This window comes from Corvus kubaryi, unplaced genomic scaffold (assembly GCF_017639235.1).
Source record: "Corvus kubaryi isolate FWS band 111438036 unplaced genomic scaffold, C.kubaryi_AGA036_p1.0 split1-37355, whole genome shotgun sequence".
Classification (NCBI taxonomy): domain Eukaryota; kingdom Metazoa; phylum Chordata; class Aves; order Passeriformes; family Corvidae; genus Corvus; species Corvus kubaryi.
The window spans coordinates 4,009,476-4,031,939 of record NW_024582078.1 but is presented as its reverse complement, the minus strand read 5'-3'; the positions used below and the strand labels follow the sequence as shown (position 1 = coordinate 4,031,939).

The 22,464-nt window shown below is 45.2% G+C and overlaps 1 protein-coding gene across 1 annotated transcript in view; it reads right to left on the bottom strand.

The window, feature by feature from the left end:
• RAP1A (RAP1A, member of RAS oncogene family) overlaps positions 1-22,464 on the bottom strand; it is a 30,525-nt gene that overhangs the window by 7,549 nt on the left and 512 nt on the right. Inside the window, exons 2-6 of the mRNA XM_042013361.1 lie at positions 9,358-9,427; positions 5,882-5,962; positions 2,675-2,743; positions 1,855-1,911; positions 704-844 (exon numbers count right to left, since the gene is read on the bottom strand). Of these exons, the coding sequence (XP_041869295.1) occupies positions 704-844; positions 1,855-1,911; positions 2,675-2,743; positions 5,882-5,938 (324 nt within the window). The 5' untranslated portion in view covers positions 5,939-5,962; positions 9,358-9,427. The remainder of the gene's footprint in view (positions 1-703; positions 845-1,854; positions 1,912-2,674; positions 2,744-5,881; positions 5,963-9,357; positions 9,428-22,464) is intronic.

Here is a 22,464-nt window from a genome sequence, read left to right as displayed (position 1 = left end):
CAAGGGAAGCAGCCACCCTCGGCCCCAGCCTGTCCCACCTTCTGTCAAACAGCAAACTCCCCACAGATGACTTTTCCTGATTTTAAAGAGTTTTAAACAACCAAAACAACAACCCAAGGCTCTATCAGACCCTTAATGGTTTAGTTCACGCAACTGTGTGACCTCCTTGGGTGACAGATTTTGCCAAGTGACCGAGAGTTGAGAAGCTGCTCCAGGGCTCCAGAGAATTCCCAGCTGACCCCTGGGAAACGTGACAGCTTGGAACCTCAACTTTCCCTTCTCACATTTGGAATAGCCCCTGTCAGTGCAAGACAGCTGCAGAGCTACCGAGAACATCATTACTGTTGAGTTATTTTTCCCTAAATCTGAAGGAAATAAAGCACAGCTATAGCACAGAGGAAGAAGAAAATGCAAATCCTGGAAAGGAGTTTAAGGCACAAAAAATAAGTGATGTTGTTTTCAATCAACTCCCACCACTTCAAAAGACTGTGGCTTCCAGGACTTGGGAAAATCTGGTTTTGTGATGCCCCTTAGCAGGTGCTGGGCCTCAAACAACAACACTGGAAACTACAAGGCTCTGGAAACTTACTCAACACTAACCAAGAATATTCTTTGAAAGAAATTTTGTATGTAAACACACAGGAATTTGAGAGCAAACACTTTCTAATCATTTGCAGAAATAAAACCAACACATTCTACTCACATCTTCAGTGTCCTTAACCCGTAAAATCTGTTCCCGCAGGTCCTGTAGGTCGTTAAACGTGGACTGTGCTGTTATAGAATATACTAGTGCAAACCCCTGCCCATTCTTCATGTAGAGATCCCTCATGGCTGTGAATTGCTCCTGCAATCAAATATTTTTTAAAGTAATTAGCTGGTGAATGCAGCTAATGAATAGTTACAAAGGAATACTTTTATTCTACTGGAGACAAGAATACAGAGCCACACAGCATGGATTTACATATTTACCCCTCACAGAAACCCACTGAAGCATGGAAATTGAATAAAAGCATTAACACGCTCTTTCCCTTTGGGGTTTTTTTTTTTTCCTTAATAGAGAAAAGGGCTTCTTGAAAAAACGGGGAAAAGATGAAGAGCAGCAATAAAAACATTTCTGCAGACAGACTGAAATGCCAGAGCAGGCTGGACAATGCCAGCTTGGAGCTGCCTCTGTCCCACCAGGGAAAGGACTTTTACCATGCCCACACAACCACTTCTGCTTCTGCTGTTGAGAATTGTCAACGCTTTCTCAAATCAACTTCCAGGGAGCACCACCTGCCCTGGGATGGGCTGCCAGCCCCCACAGGGTTTGTCTGCTCGGGGACAGGGCTCTGCCAGCTGCAGGTGACACTGGCACGGCCAGGGGAGTCACCCCAGCTGTGAGGGACAACAAGAGCCTCCCCAGCAGCACGGGGCAGTGCCAGGGAGGTGCCACCATGCGAGGGAGGGTTCCTTGGCAGGTGCAAGGTCTGCTGAGGAAATCTCCCCACCACAGGCTGATGTGACTCGCTGGGAAGCACCCCCTGTGCCTGGCACTGGCTGCAAGCTGTGTCCTTGTATTCTGGCCACTTGCAAAATTAATGTTTAAAATGCTCCCGGACCAGAATGTTGATATGGGGGATGGCAGAGGGAAGGGCAGTGGCACAGGAGGCACCAACCTGTGTGTCCCAGCACTGGGGCACCAGCTGGGGACAGAGCTCACCAGGCCACTGGCACTCACCACACTGGGTTTGGGTTATTTAACAAAATCCTTCCATTTACCTTACTGCAGCTGATTTATTGCTTTCGCTTGGGCAGGATTATCATTCTTAACAAAGAAACTCCCCAGCAATGAGACAAAGAAATGCCACTTACTGTCCCTGCTGTGTCGAGGATCTCCAGCATACACTGTTGACAGTCTACTTCCACTTGCTGGGGAAAAAAGGGAACAAACTGTTCAAAAATTGTCTGAAATGGGACAGGCAAGAGGGATCTCAGCTCAGTTTGTACTTCTGCCACAAAGGGCTCTTAGCAGAGCAGGCACCTGCACTTCCCCAGGGCTGAGCAGCACTGCTGTTAGAGGATTAATTATGCCCCAAGCCAGGCATTTGGGTCAGCTCACATGCTCCAGGACTCCCTTCATTAGCAAGCCTTAAATGAGTAGCTCACTGTAAACTCTCAACTTAAGTGAGATTGTAAATATCTCGACTTAATCCACTCTTACAAATCAAAGCACCTTAAAACTTTAATTTTTCTTTGCTGCTGGGGGAGAAGGGAATAAGGAAGAGAAGAAAATGCAAAATATTTCAGGATCCTCACAGTAAGACGTTGCAAATCTTCCACTCACTGAGAAATGTCTCAGATCTAATGAGGGTAATTCCAGGAAATTCAAGTAAATTTAACAGCAGAACTCACACCACAATTTACATTTACTTATCACAGGCACAAATGTCACAAGTTTTTAGTGTATGTTTGGGTGCCTTTAATGCTGGTGACATTTATGCTAATCCGTGAAACAATGGGTCACTTGACATCCATCCAGGGAAGAAAGCAGCTCTGTGGCTGGAATTATGTAACAGCTCAGGGATCCTACACAGACTCCTGCTCAGCAATTCCAGCCCTGCATCCAAAACAGCTCCCAAGAATTTCATATTCTCTGTGGCACTTGAAAGAAATAAAAACAATGGTGTTTTACCTTTCTGTATGAATCTTCTATTGTTGGATCATATTTTTCAACAAAAATTCCCTGAACGAACTGTACAGTCTGGGGAGGAAGGAAAGAAGAAAAAACCTAAGTGAGCTGAACACAACCAGAAACATTCACCAAGAAGCTCTTTAGGAAAAAGTAACAACAGTAAAACTGCTCTGCTGCTAAAAGTCAATAGTGATGACCAGAGAAAAAGACATAAAAATTACAATTTTGAAAAAAAAAAATCGTGTATTTTCTGTTAAAATCCCTTTATTCAAGCATGTTTTCAAAACTGTTTTGCACGTCAACTGTTTGCTTGCTTTTCTCAGAAAAGAGGATATCCTCAAAAATGCCTTTACTCCACTGCCTGTGACTTTAGGATAAAAATCGCCAAATATGGAAGCCTTGAAATTTCAGCAGAACCACTGGCAACCTGTGCACTGTGGAAAATGCACATTTCAGTCCAAATCAGCCCAGAGTCACCGCGGAGCTGCCCTGGACTGCACACCCAGGGACAGGCAGAGCAGCAAGTGCAGCCTGGAGAGCCTCCAGACACTCCCTGTGCACAAACCACTGAAGGAGGAGCCCTCACTCCATTCACAGGGAAACTCTTTCTTCCCTGTAATTATGCAGAACAAATCTACTCAGCATTTCCCACCGAGCTGTCACATGGATGTGACCGTCCCTGGACAGCCCAGCTCCGTGCCCTGGCTTCTGCCAGGACAGAGTTTTCCTTCTCTGGGAGGCAAAGCTCCTTTTTCCTTTTCACCCACAATAACTTGCAGTAAAACAGCACAGGAGCGTCTGAAGATTTGGGTGATATCTGTAAAACACGGTGGTGTTTGTTTGTGCAGCTGAGATCCCAGCACAGAATTTTGTCTCTTGAAAATCAACAAACACACCAGATACCTTTTGCCAACTGAACCTTTCACAAGTTTTATACATAAATACTGCAAATTTGTGAGGGAAGTCTGAGAAGCCACAACTACCTCATTTCAAAATCATTATATATCGCTAAATAAATGTATTTTACACTCTAATGAACGAAGTCTCTGCTTCTCCAACATTTTCTTCTCACACTAAACAGTTGTCCCAGTCTGCCTGAGGTAACAGATCTCAGCAAAATCCTTACAGTAAGACACCCCTATGAACGTGGATAATCAACAACGAACCCAGCAGCCAGAGCTGTAGGTTACAGATTGTGTTTTAGGATTGTTTCTGTGTATTTCGGCATGGCCAGGCTAGCACAGCTGCTCCCCAAAGAGGTCCAGAGAAGGCAGAGGAGGAGGCAGCTCTTTGCCAGAGGCTCACACATGAGCACTGTCACATCTGTCCCGCTCTGTTTGGGGAACTCTGTGAGCCGGCCCTGAGTGTGAGAATCTGACAAACCACTCCTGACACGTCATACTCAATCTCTGATGGGCTTTCTTTTCACCTATCATAAATAAAAATACAGGCCAAGGGAGAAGCTACAAATCTGGGGGTGGTTTTGGGTTAAGTAGATCCAAGACTTTTAGAAGTTTCTCTTTGTTTTGGTTGTGCAGCCCAACTTTAGTTTCCAGTTCTATGTAAGACTCTGCACCACTGGACACCCTTGTAAACAGTGTCCCCCCCTGCCACTCCAGAAGATTTTTAGCCTCAGAAAAGGGATAAAACTGCTGTACAGGAAACAAAAGTTGCTAAACAACGGTGGCTTTCTAACTGTGAAGGTTTTCTGCTACTCCCTCACTGTTACCAGAAGCACCATCAGCACTGTATTGGCACAGAAGAGTTAAAACAACAGGAGGATCTGCAGTGAAACAACCCCAGATTGTCATCTGCACTCGAATGGAAACAGAGCTGCAGATGAACACCAGGCTCTTTGTTGCACAGGTCAGTTTATACAGTTGGAAGAATGAAATTTAAAGTGATCCCCATATTATTTTAAATCCCACCTTGTAGCCTCTCCTTGCTAATGCTTGTAAATAAGTACACAGACTCTTTGAAAGCTAAATATTATCCACTCTTAGCTGCTAATTGGCACTTACTGTGTGCTCTTACAAACATAATGGATCTATGCTGCATATGAATTACCAAATATGCTGACTTAGCACCCAGCCTGTCAGAAAGAATTTAACTTTTGTTTACTAGACTATTTGAGTATTTGCATTTCAGCTGTTAAAAAGGTCAGTGGTGGTGCTGACTCAGACTTCACATCACAAAGAAGGAAATTCAACTATGTCAGACGCTGAGTAATTTTTATTTACAGCATACTACTAAGTGCCCTGTTTCACCTAGTGAGTCTTTCAGTGTTACACAAGAAAATTAAGATAATCGAGGAAGTGCTGGAGGAAAAAGTAATACAGATTGCTTACACTGCTGTGGAAGAACAGAGCTTGTAAAAAAGTACACCTTGTAAACATCTTGTAAAGATTAGGATGGGATTGCTGAAAGAGTGCATCAAATTTGATACATAATTGAATAATCTCTCCTCCTGTTCACCTGGATCCCGCAGGTGATTTACCAAGACTCTTACCTGGTTGTACCAGCAGAATGAACAATGGAGCAGGACATGAAAGGCTGCTCAGCCATTATCATGTCTGTGACAAGGAACACTGCAGTTCCTTGTTGTAGATAACTTCACACTTGACCAGTTCTTTGCCTTTCTGTTGGAGAGAGCTGCTTGACTGGTGAGTGATAAATGGGTGACACAAGTCCCTCTCACAATGCTTTGCTATCAACCCTGCTATGCAAACCTCTCCTTGGGAACAAGACAGGCACTTAAGGAGTGCAAAGTGTCATCAATCTGCTCCTCCCTCTGCTCTGCACAGGCTGCAGAAGGATTCTCAGTCCTGGTGTTTTGAGCCCAGGTGCTCACTCGGGATGGAAAACACGCAGCCTTCGAGGTGTGCAAGGCTGAACCCCCTTAATCCTGTGATTGATTCCAGCCAGACTTCTCTTGCTGTAGCAGGCTGGTTGGGCTTTTGATACTCACTCCAGCCATGTACAATACAACACCCATGCAGGAAGCAAACATGAAATGCTAATTATCAGCAACTAATCACCTCTCCAAAACCATGACATCCCTCCACAGCTCTCTCAGCAGCGTCACAGTGGCTACGTGGAAGTCCTGGCACGTATCAAAAGTCACACAAATACCCCAAAGCCTCAGTAACCTGCTCTGCAGTGAGACAGGGCTGTGTATGGGCTTCAGAGCTGCTTCCCCAAACTCACCAGAGCGGACTTGCCCACACCTCCTGAACCAAGGACCACCAGCTTGTACTCACGCATGGTGTGGTCTGTTCAGAGAGCGACCTGCAAGGCAGGAGAAAAGGCAGCAGTTAAAACACAGAACTGTGACAATGCATCCTGAAAGCAGCAACACTCCCCCCTCACCCAATCCTCTTGAGAACGAGAATGTCTTTATTAACAGCTCTGGGTTTCGTTTTTCCACCTGGACGCTCAAGTGGGGAAGGCCACTCCGACAGCCCCAGGTTACAGGAGTTTGCCAAAGCTGGATCCCTCTGCCTGGCAGTGCTCGGACAGGAAGAGGATGGACACACCATGGGACAAACACGGAGCCTGTCCCAGCTGTGCCGGGCACCACGAGCTGTCACCGCCTGCCCCCTGCTTCCTCAGCATTTCATGGCACAAACCAGAGTATGGGACAAGAAAATTAGATCAGAAAGATGCAAGTGGAGAGCTTTCCTTCTCCCCTCCACCCCCAGCAGGGAGGGATTTAGGTCAGTGTTCTCTCCCTGGAAAAGGTCAGGCCCAGCACACGGCTGCCAAGGCAGAGCTCTCTGCTCGCCCAGCACAGACTCTGCCTTTTTATGGAAATCTTGCAACTCCCGCAGGTCACTACGCAGCACCAGAAAACTTCTCATTCTCCTCGAGATTCCCTGACAAATAAGGCAAATGACAAAGCTGGTGATAAACACTTTACTCTCTGTTTACATTAGAAGCCAGGCTGGGCTGTCCCGCTGGCGGAGCTGCAGCAAACAATGAGCTCAGCACGAATCCCCCCTTCCCCACGGACAGCGCTTCCTTCCCAAGTAAGGCTGCACACACTCGAGTGCTGGGAGCCTGGGCAGGCTCCCCTCCTCTAAGGCATCTCAAACTAACGTTGCACAGGATATTTATGGGTTCACTGGCTACAGCCTTTAAAAAGAAAAACGTCTTCCAAGGAGTTTGACAGAGACATGTATCACCTTGTCGACTGCCGTGAACAAGCCTGTGAAGAACAGGGGTTGTATTTTTAGCTTTGCAATGTGGTCAACTCCCTGACAATCCATGTCTCAAGTTTATGTAATCATTAAATCGGGACAGGTTCTCTTCTGTCATTTCAGCTCCCAAGGGGAAGATGTAAAACAGAATCAAGAGGAGGAATCCCCTGTGCTGCTGCTCACCCATCACCAGTCAGAGCTGAACTGGGACCTGCTGCTCAACAGGGAGCTGGAGACCCTCCCCAAATATCCTCCCTTAGCCCTCACCGTCAGCCACAGCCTGTTTCATGGGCTGAATGTCACACAAGTACGGGTTTAAACAAAAATTTTAAAATCCCACGTGCAGCTGGAGAGAGACACAAATTTCTGTGTTCAGTTCAGCAGGACTTTAAGCTCATTCTGAAGGCAGAATAACAGAAATAAAGGACTTGCCTGTGTTGAGGCTCTCTGCAGTCACATGGCCAAGCTGCCCTTCCCTCATCCAAGCCCTGGAGAGGGAGTAAGGCTCAAGCTGTCAGTGCAGCCCACCGTTTTAAGCACCTGGAGGAGATTTTTCTTCAACTCTTGAAGCCCATGTGAGCTGCAGTTGCCTAACTGCAAATTGTGAAATCAAGTCAAACTGAAAGGGGTTTTCCAGAAACTGTCTCAAAGCAGAGCAGGCAATGTCTGTGCACACCAGGACATTGACAACAGTTTTGGCTAAATTCTGGGAACTGTAAGCTCTTCTGCTTGAACATTTCCCTGAGAAGTAACATTCACTTCCTTTCTTTCAAAAATCATGATTTTTAATGGGAAGGAGAGGGGAATTCCAATTAACAATTATTTTCCCCTTGATAATCCCTAGGAATTAAAAGGTGATGCATTTTTTATAAAGCATAAATGCAACTTATTGATCCAGTTTGTCTTCATTTTCCTACAGCCCCACAGTCAGTCCCACCGAAGAAAACCCAGAAAGCAATCAAGCTAAGGGTTAAATTTAGCTGTGAACTATTTCACTTCTTATTTATAGTAGAAAATACTTGTGGGAAAGTTTAGGCTGGGAGCAGTACAAGACTAACTTCTCATTTCTTCTCTACAGTATTTGCTAATTTTTTTTTCAGGTGCAACAGGAAACCAAGATCCTGAAAGGCACGAGCCTTATTACTGTAAACCCCACATGCCTTAATTATCTTGTAGCTCTTTCACAAGTATGTTAATGTTATCTGTTTATACAACATGAATAGAGTGCTCAAGAAATTACTATGCTGCATCCCAGCCAACTTTTCATTTGGCAACTGTTGAAGCCCACCTAAATACAGTCAGACACAGCAGCATTCATTTCCATCCAGAGCTCTCTGTAGTAGAGTCACATGCTGTGAAGCAACAGCTCCATTTCAAAATGGAATTAAATTGTGAGTGTTAAGTGTTCCTTTAGAGTCAAGAGAAGAGTATGATTGCTAAGAAGTAAAAAAAAAATTAACTGTAAATGCTGTGAAACTGGCCACATTAGTTCTGAATGCTGTGGTGCAAAAACAAAGCAAAAGCTGAGTGTGTCTCCTTGCTCCTGGCTCCCTTTTCCCAGGCACAGCCACCGAGCCAGAGCAGGACAAGCCTGGGGCACAGAGCACGTGTCACACCCCCAGCACTGCCCTGAGCTGCAGCTCCCTCTGCCCATTTCATCACTCTCCAAACCACCTCCATCACCTACAGAGTAATCAGGCAGAGGGGTCTTTCTTCTGTAATCATGAAAAACTTTGCTTCTACACCATCAAACACCTGATACATCAGAATTCATCTCTGTTCTGTATCTTTAACAGGAGCATCTCTTCTCTGTTGCTGCTGTCACCAACACTGCCCAGGAAGAGACAGAAATGAACATTCATGTATTCACAGCATCAGCCCCAAGCTGCTCAGCTCCTTTCTGACAGAAAAGTGAAGGGCTCTACCCTGGGAACAGATGGAGAGGTGAGAAAAGCTGCAGGATTTTTGTGTCAATATCCAAGCGAAAGGCAGGGCAGGCAGAGGATCCCTGCGAAGGAGCAGGGGGTGAGTGCAAACACAGCTGAAGCTTGGACCTGAAACGTGGCTCCCACTCACCTGCACCTTTGTTCAGCCAAGCCCTCGTGCACTCCCCAAACTGCACAAATCATCCTTCACCCTCCTGCAACCCAGGAGCTGAATCACAGCAGGAAGAAGCAAAACTTTCAGGGTGTTTCCCAAGCAGCGGAAGAAGCGGGGCAGAGGCTGGGGGAGGTGGTGGGGACCAGGGCTGAGGCCCTGCAGGACAGAAACCTGATGCAAAAACGAGCTGCTTCTGTTACAAAAGTTTCAGCAGCTCATCAAGAAGTTTATTATTTGGGCGGTGGGGAGAGGGAAGCATAAACCAAAATAAGCAAACACAGCACTGAAATACAGTGAGTGCAAGAACCTCACTTATCAATTATCCACTCCAGTGTTCACAGAAATTTCATTTAAAATATAATGAGAACACTAAAAAACTCTTACCTTGGCATAAAAGATCTCTCATCAGTGTTAGCAGCTCTACTGAAGGTTCTTCCAGGCTCCCCACAAGGAACTGAAAAAAGAAGAATTAAAAGAAGTTAATCATTTTTCAAGTGTCAGCATTTGCAAAGCATCTCTGCAGTGCTTAAGCCAAACCACCCTCCTCCTGTGGACTTCTCCTCCCTAGAATACTCCAAGGAAGACTTCACTTACAAAAGACAAAGTCAAGTCAAACTAACCATGTCTGAAGTCGCATCAAGTTCACAACTAATTTTAGAAGATGAAAACTTAGTACAGGAAGTACTACCAGAAAGACAGGAGAAAGAACAGCCCAATGTCTCGATGATGTTACAGGGGGAAAACCATCGCTTATCTGCTCCCAATCAGCACTGCCATGGTAAAATCCAATGCAACACCTCCAAAGCACAATTATTTTACGGAATCCATCAGGTTTGTGGCAGGGGGTGGAATGAGATGAGCTTTAAGGTCCCATCCAACCCAAACCATTCTGGGATTCTGTGACAGTCCTCAAGAGCAGAACAATTCCAGCAGCACCATCCCCCACCCCAGGAACCTGCTGGCTCCTTGTGCAAGAGTTTTAGAAGGTGGTAACACTTCCAGTATCCCAATCCTTTGTTCAGTAACACTGAACAGCAGCAGTACTGATACTTCAGACAGTTATCACAGCATTGGCTACACCCTGCTGCTATGACAGGCAAAGGGTCCTCTCATTTATAGGTTCAGCACTTTATCCTTTCTTTTCAAGGGATAAAAAAAGAATCAACTGTTCCTCTGGAATCATAGGAAGTTTAAATGAAAACTTAGTATGCTGGTTTTTTGAAAATAATTCTTTTTAGCAGCTCTGCAGTCACAGAAATCAAAATTGTTTAGAAACAGATAATGAAACTCTCATAATCCTTGTCAATTATTTTTCCAAGTATAAGAGAAAGCAAGACTAGAGGGCAGGGTTAGATGGGATATTGGGAAGGAATCCTTCCCCATGAGGGTGGGCAGGCCCTGGCACAGGGTGCCCAGAGCAGCTGGGGCTGCCCCTGGATCCCTGGCAGTGCCCAAGGCCAGGCTGGACATTGGGGCTGGGAGCAGCCTGGGACAGTGGGAGGTGTCCCTGCCATGGCAGGGGTGGCACTGGATGGGCTTTAGGGCCCCTTCCCATTCAAACCATTCCATGATTCCATGATTTTTTGTGAAGGTGCTGCCAGTCCCAGCTCCAGCACCGCAGATGGCAGCGCTGGCTGCACTTGCACTCAAAAAGCACAGCCCGAGTTTAAATGAGGGTGAGAGAAAAGGAACAGAAAGAAGTGAGGCACGGAAGGGAGCAGCACAGAAACCACAGCATCAGTTCCTAGAGACAATGTGAGACGGCCTCTCAAGGTGCAGCTTCTACACCCACGTGCACTGTGAGCCTGAGGGGAATTTGCTCTCTGCTCTTCCCCAGAAAGGTGCACTGGGATAGAGAAAGATGTCCCCGGCAGAGAGGAGAGAGAGGCGGGGAGCAAGGACCACTCACCTGGCTTCAAGGAAGAAAAAAGGGAATAACTCCTTGCTTGCTCATCACTCACACCTCCCTTTTTCTGATTTTCACCAGAGGAAACCGGAATATTGAACGTTTCCAAGGGAAAAGTGCCGTCAGCACTGTGCACATTTGGGAGAGAAGCACAGATGTCTCTGTGAACTCCAGCACCTCCACTCCAGGCTGGCTGTGCCACTCCTGTGGCCATGCCCTTCCCATTTCCCAAATGAGAGGCAGATTCTTGGGATGTTGCAGCCACACGTCCTGGTTATTTTTATCCTGGCAGTTAAATACTGAATCGTGGCTACTATAAACAAACCTGTTTAATTTTCAACTTGTAAATGTTCTCCGTGCCAGTTTTTTTCAGTTACTATAAACTAGGCCATGGAAAGGGGTGGATTTTCTTTTTTTAAAAGTGTCAACTAAACATTGCTCAACACTCTACCAAAATCCCTCCATTACTCAGAGCCATGTTGGCAAAACAAACCCAAACCCAGCACTTCTGCAAGGGGAAGATTTACAGTGATCAAAACCACACTTAAACTGACAGATTCCCTCCACAATAAAAAAAAAATCCAAACAAACAGAGAGAATGATACAGCAGTGAAGGCTGGAAACACCAGACCAAGGATCTCTCCTTGGCTTGAATCAGCCCAGCCGCCGTTCCCGGCACTGCCCAACGACAGCTCCACTCAGCACCTGCTCCCTAATTTGTTCTACACCATGTTCTGAGATATTAAATTATTCAATGAAGTCGAAAGCACATGAAATACTCCCCTAATGCTCATCAAAACTGTCATCAACTACGCAATGGTTACACACGAGCCGTGCCGGGAACAGGGATGTGCATCCCAAATGAAAGGGGGTTTGTCTGGGAATCCCACAGTTCATTAGCAGATACCACCCCTAAACAGCAGCAAGACAAACACTGTCATAGATCACCCTGTTAGTTAACAAGGAGTTTATTTAATTAATAAAAATCACTGCCATGGATTCACTTGCCAAGCCCCTTCCCCAAGGCTGTCAAACTCCTTGGCTCTAGGGTGCAGGGAAAACCTCCTCCACCTTTCCTGAGGCCAACAACACCAGAAAAATGAGAGGGAAGAGAAAAACAAAAGACTAAAAGACCAAACTAAGCAGAAAGCAGGACTTCAATGTGACTTCAAAATTAGTTTGACAAGCTTCCGTTCACAGACTCTGCATTTACTTTCTTACTCGTTATCACTGCGGTACCTGACACCAAAGTGTGTTTTACATATTAACATTACGTAAGAGGTAACATTTCATAATTTGTGCCAGGAATCTCAGCCTCAGTTTTGTGATTTTAACAGTAAAATCATTACCATTTCCACTGACTGCTTTCAGCATCAAATCAAATACCCGTCAAGGCAACAAATGTGTAATTAGCTATGCACAAGCGTGTTGTAGGGTGAGTCATGACCCCACTATGGTGCATTCCTGATGCTGGAACATGCACACTGACCCTTGTCCAAGTCATCAGCAACTTAAGTCTAAATATATTTTCCTTTTGTTTTTTGCATAACAAATAACCCCAAAAAGACACAGCAAGAAGCACACACAGAAAACAGAGCTGGTGACAAGCCAAATAAGCAACCAGGTATTTGAGAACACAGGAGAACAACGACACCGGCCAGAGGTGTTATCTGAAGAGTTCTATCAGGAAAGGCAAGAGAGCAGCCGTCAAATCTTGCATCTATTCCCAAAAACTCAAGGCCCAGCATTCACATCCCAATGACCACTTTCTCAATCACTCTGCATCCTCCACGGTGCGTTGGGAGGTTCCTGAGCAAGGGCCAAGGCCATAAAAGCCTGGGCGAAGAGTAAAGTCCTCCAGCAACAGAGCCCTTCCGACTCCAGTGTTGTGCTGAGCTGGAGCTTTGAGCAAATTAACTGCAGCCCACACAAACAAGGCAGAGAAACAAACTTCTTGGAAAACAGCAATAATTCTGTCATTGGAAATAGTCATTTTGTGCACAAACACTCTGGGATTGATCCTCCTCAGCCTGTAATCTTTTGTGCAATCAGCTTCACTCTGAACCTGGAATCAAATAACATAATCTTAACTTCTATGGAAGTGACTGCCTAATTATTCATTGGAAACTGCTTTGCTGTAGAAGCTCTCCAGGCAAGGAACAAGGGCTCTGGGCAGCTAAAGCCTGCCATGCTGAAACGGCTAATTTATTTTTTGTCCTATTGGTCTGCACTTGCAGAAAGTTGCTAGGGACATGTGCCAGCCAGACAAAGGCAGGGGAAAGGAAGCCAGCAGCACAACTCAAAGACCAACACAAACTGCATCCCCAAATTAGAACAAAGCGCTACGTCAGTGGCTGGAGTTGGCAGCCTCCCCTCCGGACGGACTGTGGCACTCTGCAAATTAATACTGACGAGCACCGAGCTGCAAACAGGACACAGCCACCTCAGCTCAGCACATCCAGGGCAAAACACACTTTTCTCAGTTACAAATATCTGAAGTAGCTTGATAGGAAGGATTGTGAGGTCACAGGTCCTCCCAAGCAACACCACGGCCGCATTCGCCATGTCTCCTTTTCCCATCTAGCCCTACTGGAGTAGTTCAGCAGAGGGGTTTACACCATTCACAGGAGTTCTCCACAGCTTTTTTTGGAAGAAAAAATGAAAAAAATACTTCCTTTCCCCCTTCCTCATCAGCCAAACATGTAAACGTTTACGGGCATCACCATTAGACGCAGCAGCCACTTAGGGGACCTCCTCCATCTGCTGTCTACCACATCCCCAGCTTGCCACTGATTTTTAAGCCCTATAAAGTTTTTTATTCCTCTCCATTTCCTTTAGTGGAAAGAAATATCCTGACCTTTTATAAAACAGATTAAATTCCAGACAGACCCGAGGAGGCTCAATCATAGCAAAAGACCAACTCCATTCTACTTGGTAGGAATAATTTGTTGTGCTGATAGTAGCTTGGCAACATTCGCCACTATTCTTCCTGGTTTATATAATTAAGAGTAAATAAGTGACATGAGGTAGATGGATTGTCACTGCAATTTCAGCTTGCACGTTAATTATTTCATTTCTGCAGCAGCAGTGACCAGACATTGGTCATAAAGCCCAGTTTGACCCTATTTGGTCTCCAGCATAAAAAATTTAATGGAGAGGAGAAGCTTCCAGCCCACTAGGGGTTCTTTGAAACTTCTCATTAAAATTGGAGAGGTTTAAACTGGTCTTCCCATGTATTTCAAACTGACATTGGGTAGGTTAAGATTAGATATTGGGAGGAAAGTCTTTACTTAAAGGGTAGTGAGTCCCTGGCACAGAGAAGCTGTGGCTGCGCCATCCCTGGAAGTGTTCAAGGCCAGGCTGGAGCACCCAGGGACAGCGGCAGATGTCCCTGCCCATGGCAGGGGGTGGCACTGGATGAGCTTTAAGATCCCTTCCAACCCAAACCATTCCATGATTCTATGATTTACACCCACCAGCGATAAATCCTAAGACTAATACCAAGCCCCTAAACATGGGGCACTTCCCAGCCCTACAGGAGACCGGGCTAACTCACAAATTCCAGAAAATATTGAGATTCTTTAAATCTCCCTGGCACAGCTGCAATAATCAGTGTGTGTGTGTGTTTATACACTGGATCTGCCCGTGCAGCCCATTCTAAAGGTCAGCTTTGCATGTGCAGCCCAGAGATTTTCACTTGCCTGGTGTGTGGCAGCCACAAGCAACCAAACCCCCCCCACCCCGTTCCCACGCAACTGCCGCTCATTAAACGCCTCTTTTAACAACGATTTTCAGAATGAAAAGCCCCACTGACCATATGGCCATTTATTAATACTACATTTGTTTATCAGTTTAAATAAACCCCCTACAGCAATGAGTATCCATGTAATGAGGACTTAAACACAGCTAACAACGGATGTGTTTTAGCACTGCCAAGTAGGACTGCACCTCCTGAATGCTTTTCACGGCAGATTTTAAGGCTTGATAGGTACCTGAATAGCAGTAAGTGCACAGAATTAACTTCAAATAGAGGGGAAAGTAACAGTTTCATTATGTTTTGTAAAGAAATGAAGTTATTTAATGTGGTGCTTAATCCTTCAGTATTTAGCTCAGCCCCTTAATGCTGCTTCCTGGAACCTTGGGGCAGAGTGGGGGTGGAAACTGAATTTTCTTCTACAGCGAAAATGAAACTTTCTTCTGTGTGAAGGTTTTGACTGAAGGAATATTCAAATAGTTATTAACACTTCAGTGCTGGAGTGAGAGCTTTGAGGCCAGGGGGGTTTTAACCAAACCACTGCCAGACCTGGACTCTGCACTGGGGCTTCTCTGAAGTTTTTTAATCCTCCTGAACCTGCTTAAAAGGGCAAAACTCCTTTGACAATTCATCCTGGAATTTCCTTTAGAGTGAATAAAAGGTGACATTAAAGGAAACAGCTCTGATAGTTTAATCATTTTTATATGAGCCATTTCAGTATTTATAGGTCAAGCTTGATTACAACCAAAATAGACAATTATACAGCTGCCTTTAAACAGCAACAACCCCCAAGCCCAGGGGCAGCTGGAGTCCTGCTCCCAGAAGAGGGGCTGTGTTTGACTCACACGGAAGGGAGGACACATCCTACCCATGAGCAGCACTGGCATCAGCCAGTCCTTCCCCTCCACCTCATCAACACTATTCAAACGGGAACAAAAAAAGTCTTATTTTTAGAATGTGTCTTTGAAATGATAAGGCATAGGGCAAAAGGAAAAAAATCATCTCTCCCATATTAGTATGTAAATTTGTCAAACACATGGCCTGGGGACAGCCGGTTCTGCACTCTGAGCAGGACCTGAGAACACACCACACTTCACTGGGGTGTTAATTGCCATCTCCCACAATTTCTGTGCTTTCCCCATGGTGAGGACACCTTCCCACCAAAGTTAAAACTCCCAGTCATCTGTTTTTTCTAGAGTAAATCTGCAAATACAGCATCAGCCAAACCTGTGCCCTCAGCACAGTTCTACCATCACTGGTTCAAAGAAAGTTCCTGAATATATTTCAACTTCTGCCCATAGAGATGCAGCGGACGTGACCTTGGCATGAAAAGGACAATGAAAGAACTTACAGCATCCCAGCTCTGCAGACACAACTTCATTCTTCTGACACCTGCTAAGCCACCCCAGCACCCAGCTCAAGTTTGCTTTTGTGCTAAATGGATTTGGACTCGATACTGTGTTTATGACCAGGATTTGGGCAAACAGTTCATTTAACAGAGGCTGCAAATACTGAAAATTACAGAATAAAGGACAAGACCCACTTTCTCAGAATCACACCACCGAGGAAGGTGCCCTGGAGCATTACAATATGTGTTTGATCATTTCAAATGGGATTCCTGAAAAAGCTTTGACTGCATTCTAGTGATCAATATGCCAATGCAGTGTATTCACAAAACAAGGCAAAGCCATAATAATATTGTAATCTCCACAACTTCATAAGTGATCTGATGAGTTAAAAGCCCTAAATGCATAAATATTTCATGAGAAAGGCTGTCTGGAACCACTTCAGTCGGTATCTTTAATGTTATTTTCAGCTACAATTACTGTTACAATCTACAGCAGAAAGCAACAATTGCCTAAATTTATCTTCACCCTTATTTACTTCATAAATCCATCAAGATTTTTGTTCTTCAGGCCTGATACCCAGTAACTGTTACTCAGCACAGGACTAACAAACACATCAAATCTCAGGGTAAAACAAGATGTGCTGGAATGAGACTGTTACACAAAAAAAGGAGAATTGCGCCAGAAATAGCTTTGCCCAGTGAACTATGAGTTACTTTTAACTATCACGTGGTGAGTGGCATATAAAAAGATATTATTCTGCATGTCAGCTGTCCGTAATGAAAGTTTTCCTCTTCTCAGCTGCCCCTCCCTACAACTTCAAGTTTATTTGCATGAGAGAAAAGAATATTACATAAAAATACAACATAAAAGGCACTGCAACCAATACATCCAGCTGAACTGCTCCTCCCACCTCCTCCGTGCTTTCCAGATTAAGGGTCTATTTCCAACTAAAAATGTGAGAAATGCCTGATTCCAAACAGATTCTTCACTTGGACAAAAACCTACAGCAGCCTTCCTTCCAGCGGCAGGGAGCAGTCACAGCCCCAGCTGCAGCCAGAGATGCTCAGATCCATCACGAGCAGATTGCACTGCCCTGAGTTCACACGCAATACCCTGATTTAAACATGACAAGTTCGCATTTTTTCAGTATTAGAACACTGCAGAACACAACATCATTGAATCCAACAAATATTTCAACTAAAAACATTCCAGCCAGCCTTGAGTCTGCAGTTGTAGCCCCTGACAAGTGAAATGCAAGTGTCTGTTTTCCTGCAATGCTCCAGCAAGCAGCAGTTATGCAATACAGCCCCTTGACAAACACACTACTAGTTGCAGTACATTCCCAAAAAGCAGGGGTTTTGACAAAGCAACAATCACCCATTACAGAAATGCTCATCCTGCTCGTTACATCGAGCATATTTCTCAGCGTATTTTGCCTCACTGAAGTGATGAATAAAGATTTGTTTCAGCCCTAACACAGCCACTGCTGTGGGCACATCCAGACCTCTCGCTTCAGTGCCCCAGATGGATTTAAGTATTTTCCATCTTATCAATATTCAAAATAAATGACAAACCACAATGCCTCGGGCCACCTGCTCAACAGGACTGCCATTGCCTGGCTCCCCACATTTTAAGTTAAACAAAGTCAAACAGGTGAAAAAGCCAAGACAACCACCTGCAGCCATGGGCTGTGAGCAGCCCTGGAGATTCCTCTTTGGCTGTTTGTCCTGTTACCTGCTTCTTCCCTGGTATAAAAGCCCTGTGCAGGGTAAGACTTCCCCCTCAGACAGATGATTTTGTTATCAAAAGAAAGCAACCAGCAGTTTTCAAAACATACCAAGTCTGCTTTTGTCAGCATCTGGATTTCTCAACCAAAAAAAATCCAATCCGTGCCTTTACCTGGGTTCAGGTCAAGCCACTGCAGCTGCAGTGAGGAAGTGCCTGTTCAGGTAGAGCAGGTATTTCCCAACTCCCAGCACCCCATACCTGCTGGAGCACTCGCAGCAGGGAGCAGAACACACATCAAAACATCAAAACACCGTCTTTATGTGGCCACGTCGGGGTTCAGCAGAGCCACCCGACCTGCTCCAGAAGCTGACACGGTGAGAAAGAGCCCCAGCCCTGCCCTGGGTACTGCTGCCACAGGAGGAACAGAATCAGGCAGTTCTGAGCCCACCTTCACCCAGGTGTGCTGCCTGCTACAGGGCTTTGAGTGCAGCCTGCCAACAGAAAAGTTACAGACCCCAGAATGACTGGAGATCCACATTACGGATGGGTTCTGGTGCCCCATTTCTTCCCACACACGCCCCAAAGGATCTTCCCACAGCACTGGAATGCAATTTAAGTTTAAGCACAGCATTTCTGATTAGGAATGTAACACTCAGTGGCTCCTCCTTGAGCACCACCCTTCTTCCCACAGCCTCCTCATTTTAATTTCGTTAAATGGATTACTTTAGACAACCTTAATTATTGCAGTATTTGCAAGGGAAGAAGTGATCTCTCAGTAACCAGTTCCTGTCCCTTTGCAGATCAAAACTTGTTTCATAGCAAACCTGGGAGTGAAATGGCAGCAGAGGTGCAGCACAAAGTGCTTCAGTGTAAAAACCTGGCCCAGGTGTGTCCTGACTGATGCTCTGCTGTCACTGGGTCCCTTTTTCTTCAGAGGGGAGCTCATAAAACAGGCATTAATTAACAAAATTATGCTATCACAGGAAATAACAGGAAGCTTCTAATAATGAGCCATTTAGCTCTGAAGGGTTTCAGTCAGACATGTCAAACCAGCTCACAGAGGATGTCAACAGTCACCAGCAACAAGCACAGCCAGCTGAAAAACAACCAGGGGAGACCCTCAATTTGTTGCAACAGAAAGGCAGCTCAATGGAGCTCCCATAAATGCAGGCTGGTTCTTGCAAATAACAACCTGCTACCTCTGAGGACAGAGACCAAATGTCACCTCTTTGGTATTATTCTGGCAGCCAGAATAGGCCACAGGTCACATTCTTCCCAGTTGTCACAGGCAAGCACAAGGCTGAAGGATGCTGCCCTAGCTCAGATGTGTCAGGAACTGCAGTTTCTTGTTCTCTTCTCAACTCCCTCCCTCCATCAGCAGTGGTACTGGCACAATAAAAGTGTATCTTCCTCACGCCTACTTTAATCCTTTCTCCTCAGGTTCAACAGTTCAACAGTTCTTCACTTAACCAACACAGATGGCTTTTTCACTCTAATATTCGTGCTGGAGACACTAAAACTGTATCAGTCGGACTCTACTGGGTTCTTGCTTCCAAGAGTTCCTGAATGCTCAACAGTAAAAGCTCACCAATGGGAAAGCAAAGGAGTTCAATCTCTGACTTGCCTTACTCACCTCACAGCGCAGCTGCAGGGGCTGAGTATCCCAGTACTGCAGAAACCAACCACTCTGGGAAATGTCTTACCCACAAAAACTGGGCCTCTCCTCCTGGCCTGACCACTGCCATCCATCACCTGTATTGGGAGGATTGGCATAAACTCATCTTCACAACTTCATGCTCTATTTCACCATTTTTATTAACTGAAATGTACTGAACTTGATTCTACCTCCCAGCACCTGCAGGGAGCTGACGGGAAGGATGGAGAGGGACTGTTTACACCTCACACAAGTTTTAGCATCTGAACAAGATAGGCTGGACCAAGTAAGAGAGCTCAGCAAGATGAACAGTTCTTTCAGAAAACTTTGGGACATTCTTACTTATCTCTGCCATTAGGTGTCATGTTTCCAGCAGCAGCAACTTTCCTAAAGTGCCAACACAAATGCCTACAGGAAAATCTGACCCTGGAATTTAGGAGCACCCCTTTCAGAAGACATTTCCATTAAAATTCTGTTTAATTTCCCATCCACTATTAAATAAAAGAGTAAAAGCAAATCAGTAACTACTTCAGAGCTCAACATAAAATGAATTGAGGCTTTACTTTAACCGCCATCCTCACTACCTCATCTTCAAAAAATAACCCAACATGCCCCAAATCAAGGCCAGAAAATCCAAATACAACCCTAGGACTTCACCAAGTTTTAAAAGCAGTGTCTCTCTTGCATCTGCTTCTGCAGAATTAAATACACAAAGTTATAAGAAATGATTGACGTTCAACATTAATGTGGCCCATCAGAAATTAAAAGAAAGTGATAAAATAGGAAGTCTCCCATATTACCCTAAAACCCGAAAGTTTTGATCAGGATCCACAGCCAGAGCCAGCTGAGCTGATTTCAGCAAGGTTGAAACTAACACTGGATCAAGGATAATCCTGAACTTCAAACAGCTACACATAAAAAACATTCTGAATATAAAGCCTAAAGATTTGAGCTTACATATGTTCAAAAGATTCACTTTGTTTTCTCTAGGAAAACAGATAACATGTTCCTGTTGTCAGAGTATTAGGATTCCTCTTGAAGATGTTTTTTTTTAAGTCTGCAGAGTTGCACAGAAGCAATCTGTTCTCTAAACACTGAGCACAAGTTCCAAGTGCCACCAAGTGCACTGTGCACGTGCAGGGTACAAGAAAAAGCCCTGCAATATAAAGTACAAACAAATGCTTGGAGTTGTTTATGCCCAGGACGATGATTCAATATACAATTAAAACTTCTATGTTCAAGTACATCCACATGTTACACTCTTGCTATTTAATTACTTTCAGTTTTTTTAAGAACAGTCCTCAGACTGGCTGAGCAGCCACGAAATGTATCACTAATAACCTATGTCTGTATATTTGCACCTTATGATTTCAAATATAAACTGTTTCGATGCTCTGTGTAAACATGAGTCTCCAAATAAAAGCATTAACCTGTCACTGGACTTAGGCTGTGCAAGTAATTCAGCCCGTTTGGCAGGGAGATCCTCTCAAAACCTTCAGCAAAGCTACTTACCCTAAAAGCAGCCACGCCAGAGCCAGGACATGTGATGGCAGCCAGCGCTCAGCTCCCTGGCAGCCCTAGGGGTGACAGCCCGGCTGTGGCACCGCCGGGCCCGGATGGCACCGAGGCTTCCTTCGCACCGCCGGGGTCCCCTCGTCAGAGCCCTACAGCCTCCTGGGCACCCCCACACACGGGCTGTGAGCAGGATCTGCTTTTAAGGGGGACAGCTCAGCTCCCTGAGGAGGATCTGAGGAACACAAACACTGAGTCGCAAGCACTGCGCACGAAAACAGATTATTTTTAGAAGCGGTGCGAGCACAGCGCTTCCTGACGACTCCACCTTGAAGAACGACAGACGCTCTGTCACCCTCCATTCCAAAAGCAGGATTTCACAACTTCTGCTACCTGCCACAACAGAGAGAGGCAAGGGACAATCTGCCGAGAACGGCAAGTAACAATTTCCCAGTTTATAACTTGGCACTAAGAACTTCTGTTGGTATATGCTGTCAGTCCTCACTCACGTCGATAAATCGATGCCTTTTTTCCTGCCACAGGGATGAACAGAACATTAAATGTTTTTATTTATGACACTGATTTTTTCCATAGCAACCGGATGTGAACACGGCATTCCCAGCGCAATGAAGTCACTATAGCAACGTGATAATGATGTCAGAATAATCAGACAGCATTTCATACTCGTGAAATACATCACTTCTGTGAATTCAGAAAGTTGCAGAGACCACAAAAGCAAGAGAGCTCCATCTGGAACTTCCCTTTAACTTGCCTGGTTTTGGATAACTTCTCATTAAAGGCACAGAGCTTTGCTAATGCACCATTTTCTGTTTCTCCAAGCTTCATCCATTACTTCCTGAAAGTCTCACAAATTCCCACATTAAAATCCTTTCAGATCCGAGGATCTGCTACACCAGGGAGAATCACTGACACACCATTTCAGCATGAAAAAAAGCAATGACACAAATCACCACAATGAAACATTTCACAGCACACAGGCACCGTCAACTGAACAGCCGCTTTCCTCAACTCTTCAGATAGTCTGATGTCTCTTTACGTGAAGCAACACAACTACTCAGAGAGAATTACAACAGCAACAAAAAATTACAGAGTGCCAATACAATACTCCGAAGGCAGACAGGTGTTTTCAAGTCAAACAACTATTTTAAGAAATATTATCTCCCCTGTTAAGCTACTGAAAGGAAAAAACCCAGAACGTTCATGGTTTGCCCTTCCTGTTTGCAGCTCTTTCCAAGCTGTGAGCAAAGCAAAGCCCAATTCCAGCTCTGTCAGTCGGAACTGACTCGCTGTGTCCAAACCCCAACCCTCCCGCTGAGGAAGCTTCGCAGGAACCCCTGCACCAAACCCAAACATTCTGTACCTCAAAATATCACAAGCAAAGACACCAATTAAAAAGAAGTATCTAAACACCAAAGTTTCCCTATGCAGAGAACAGTTGCTCTTTGAAGCGACTGAAGAAGTGCAAGAAACCTTTTCAGAGCTGAGGTGGTCCGAGACAACCAGTCCGTGAAAGTGGAGGGTGAGGATGGGCCGGGGGATGAGGATGGGCCGGGGGATGAGGATGGGC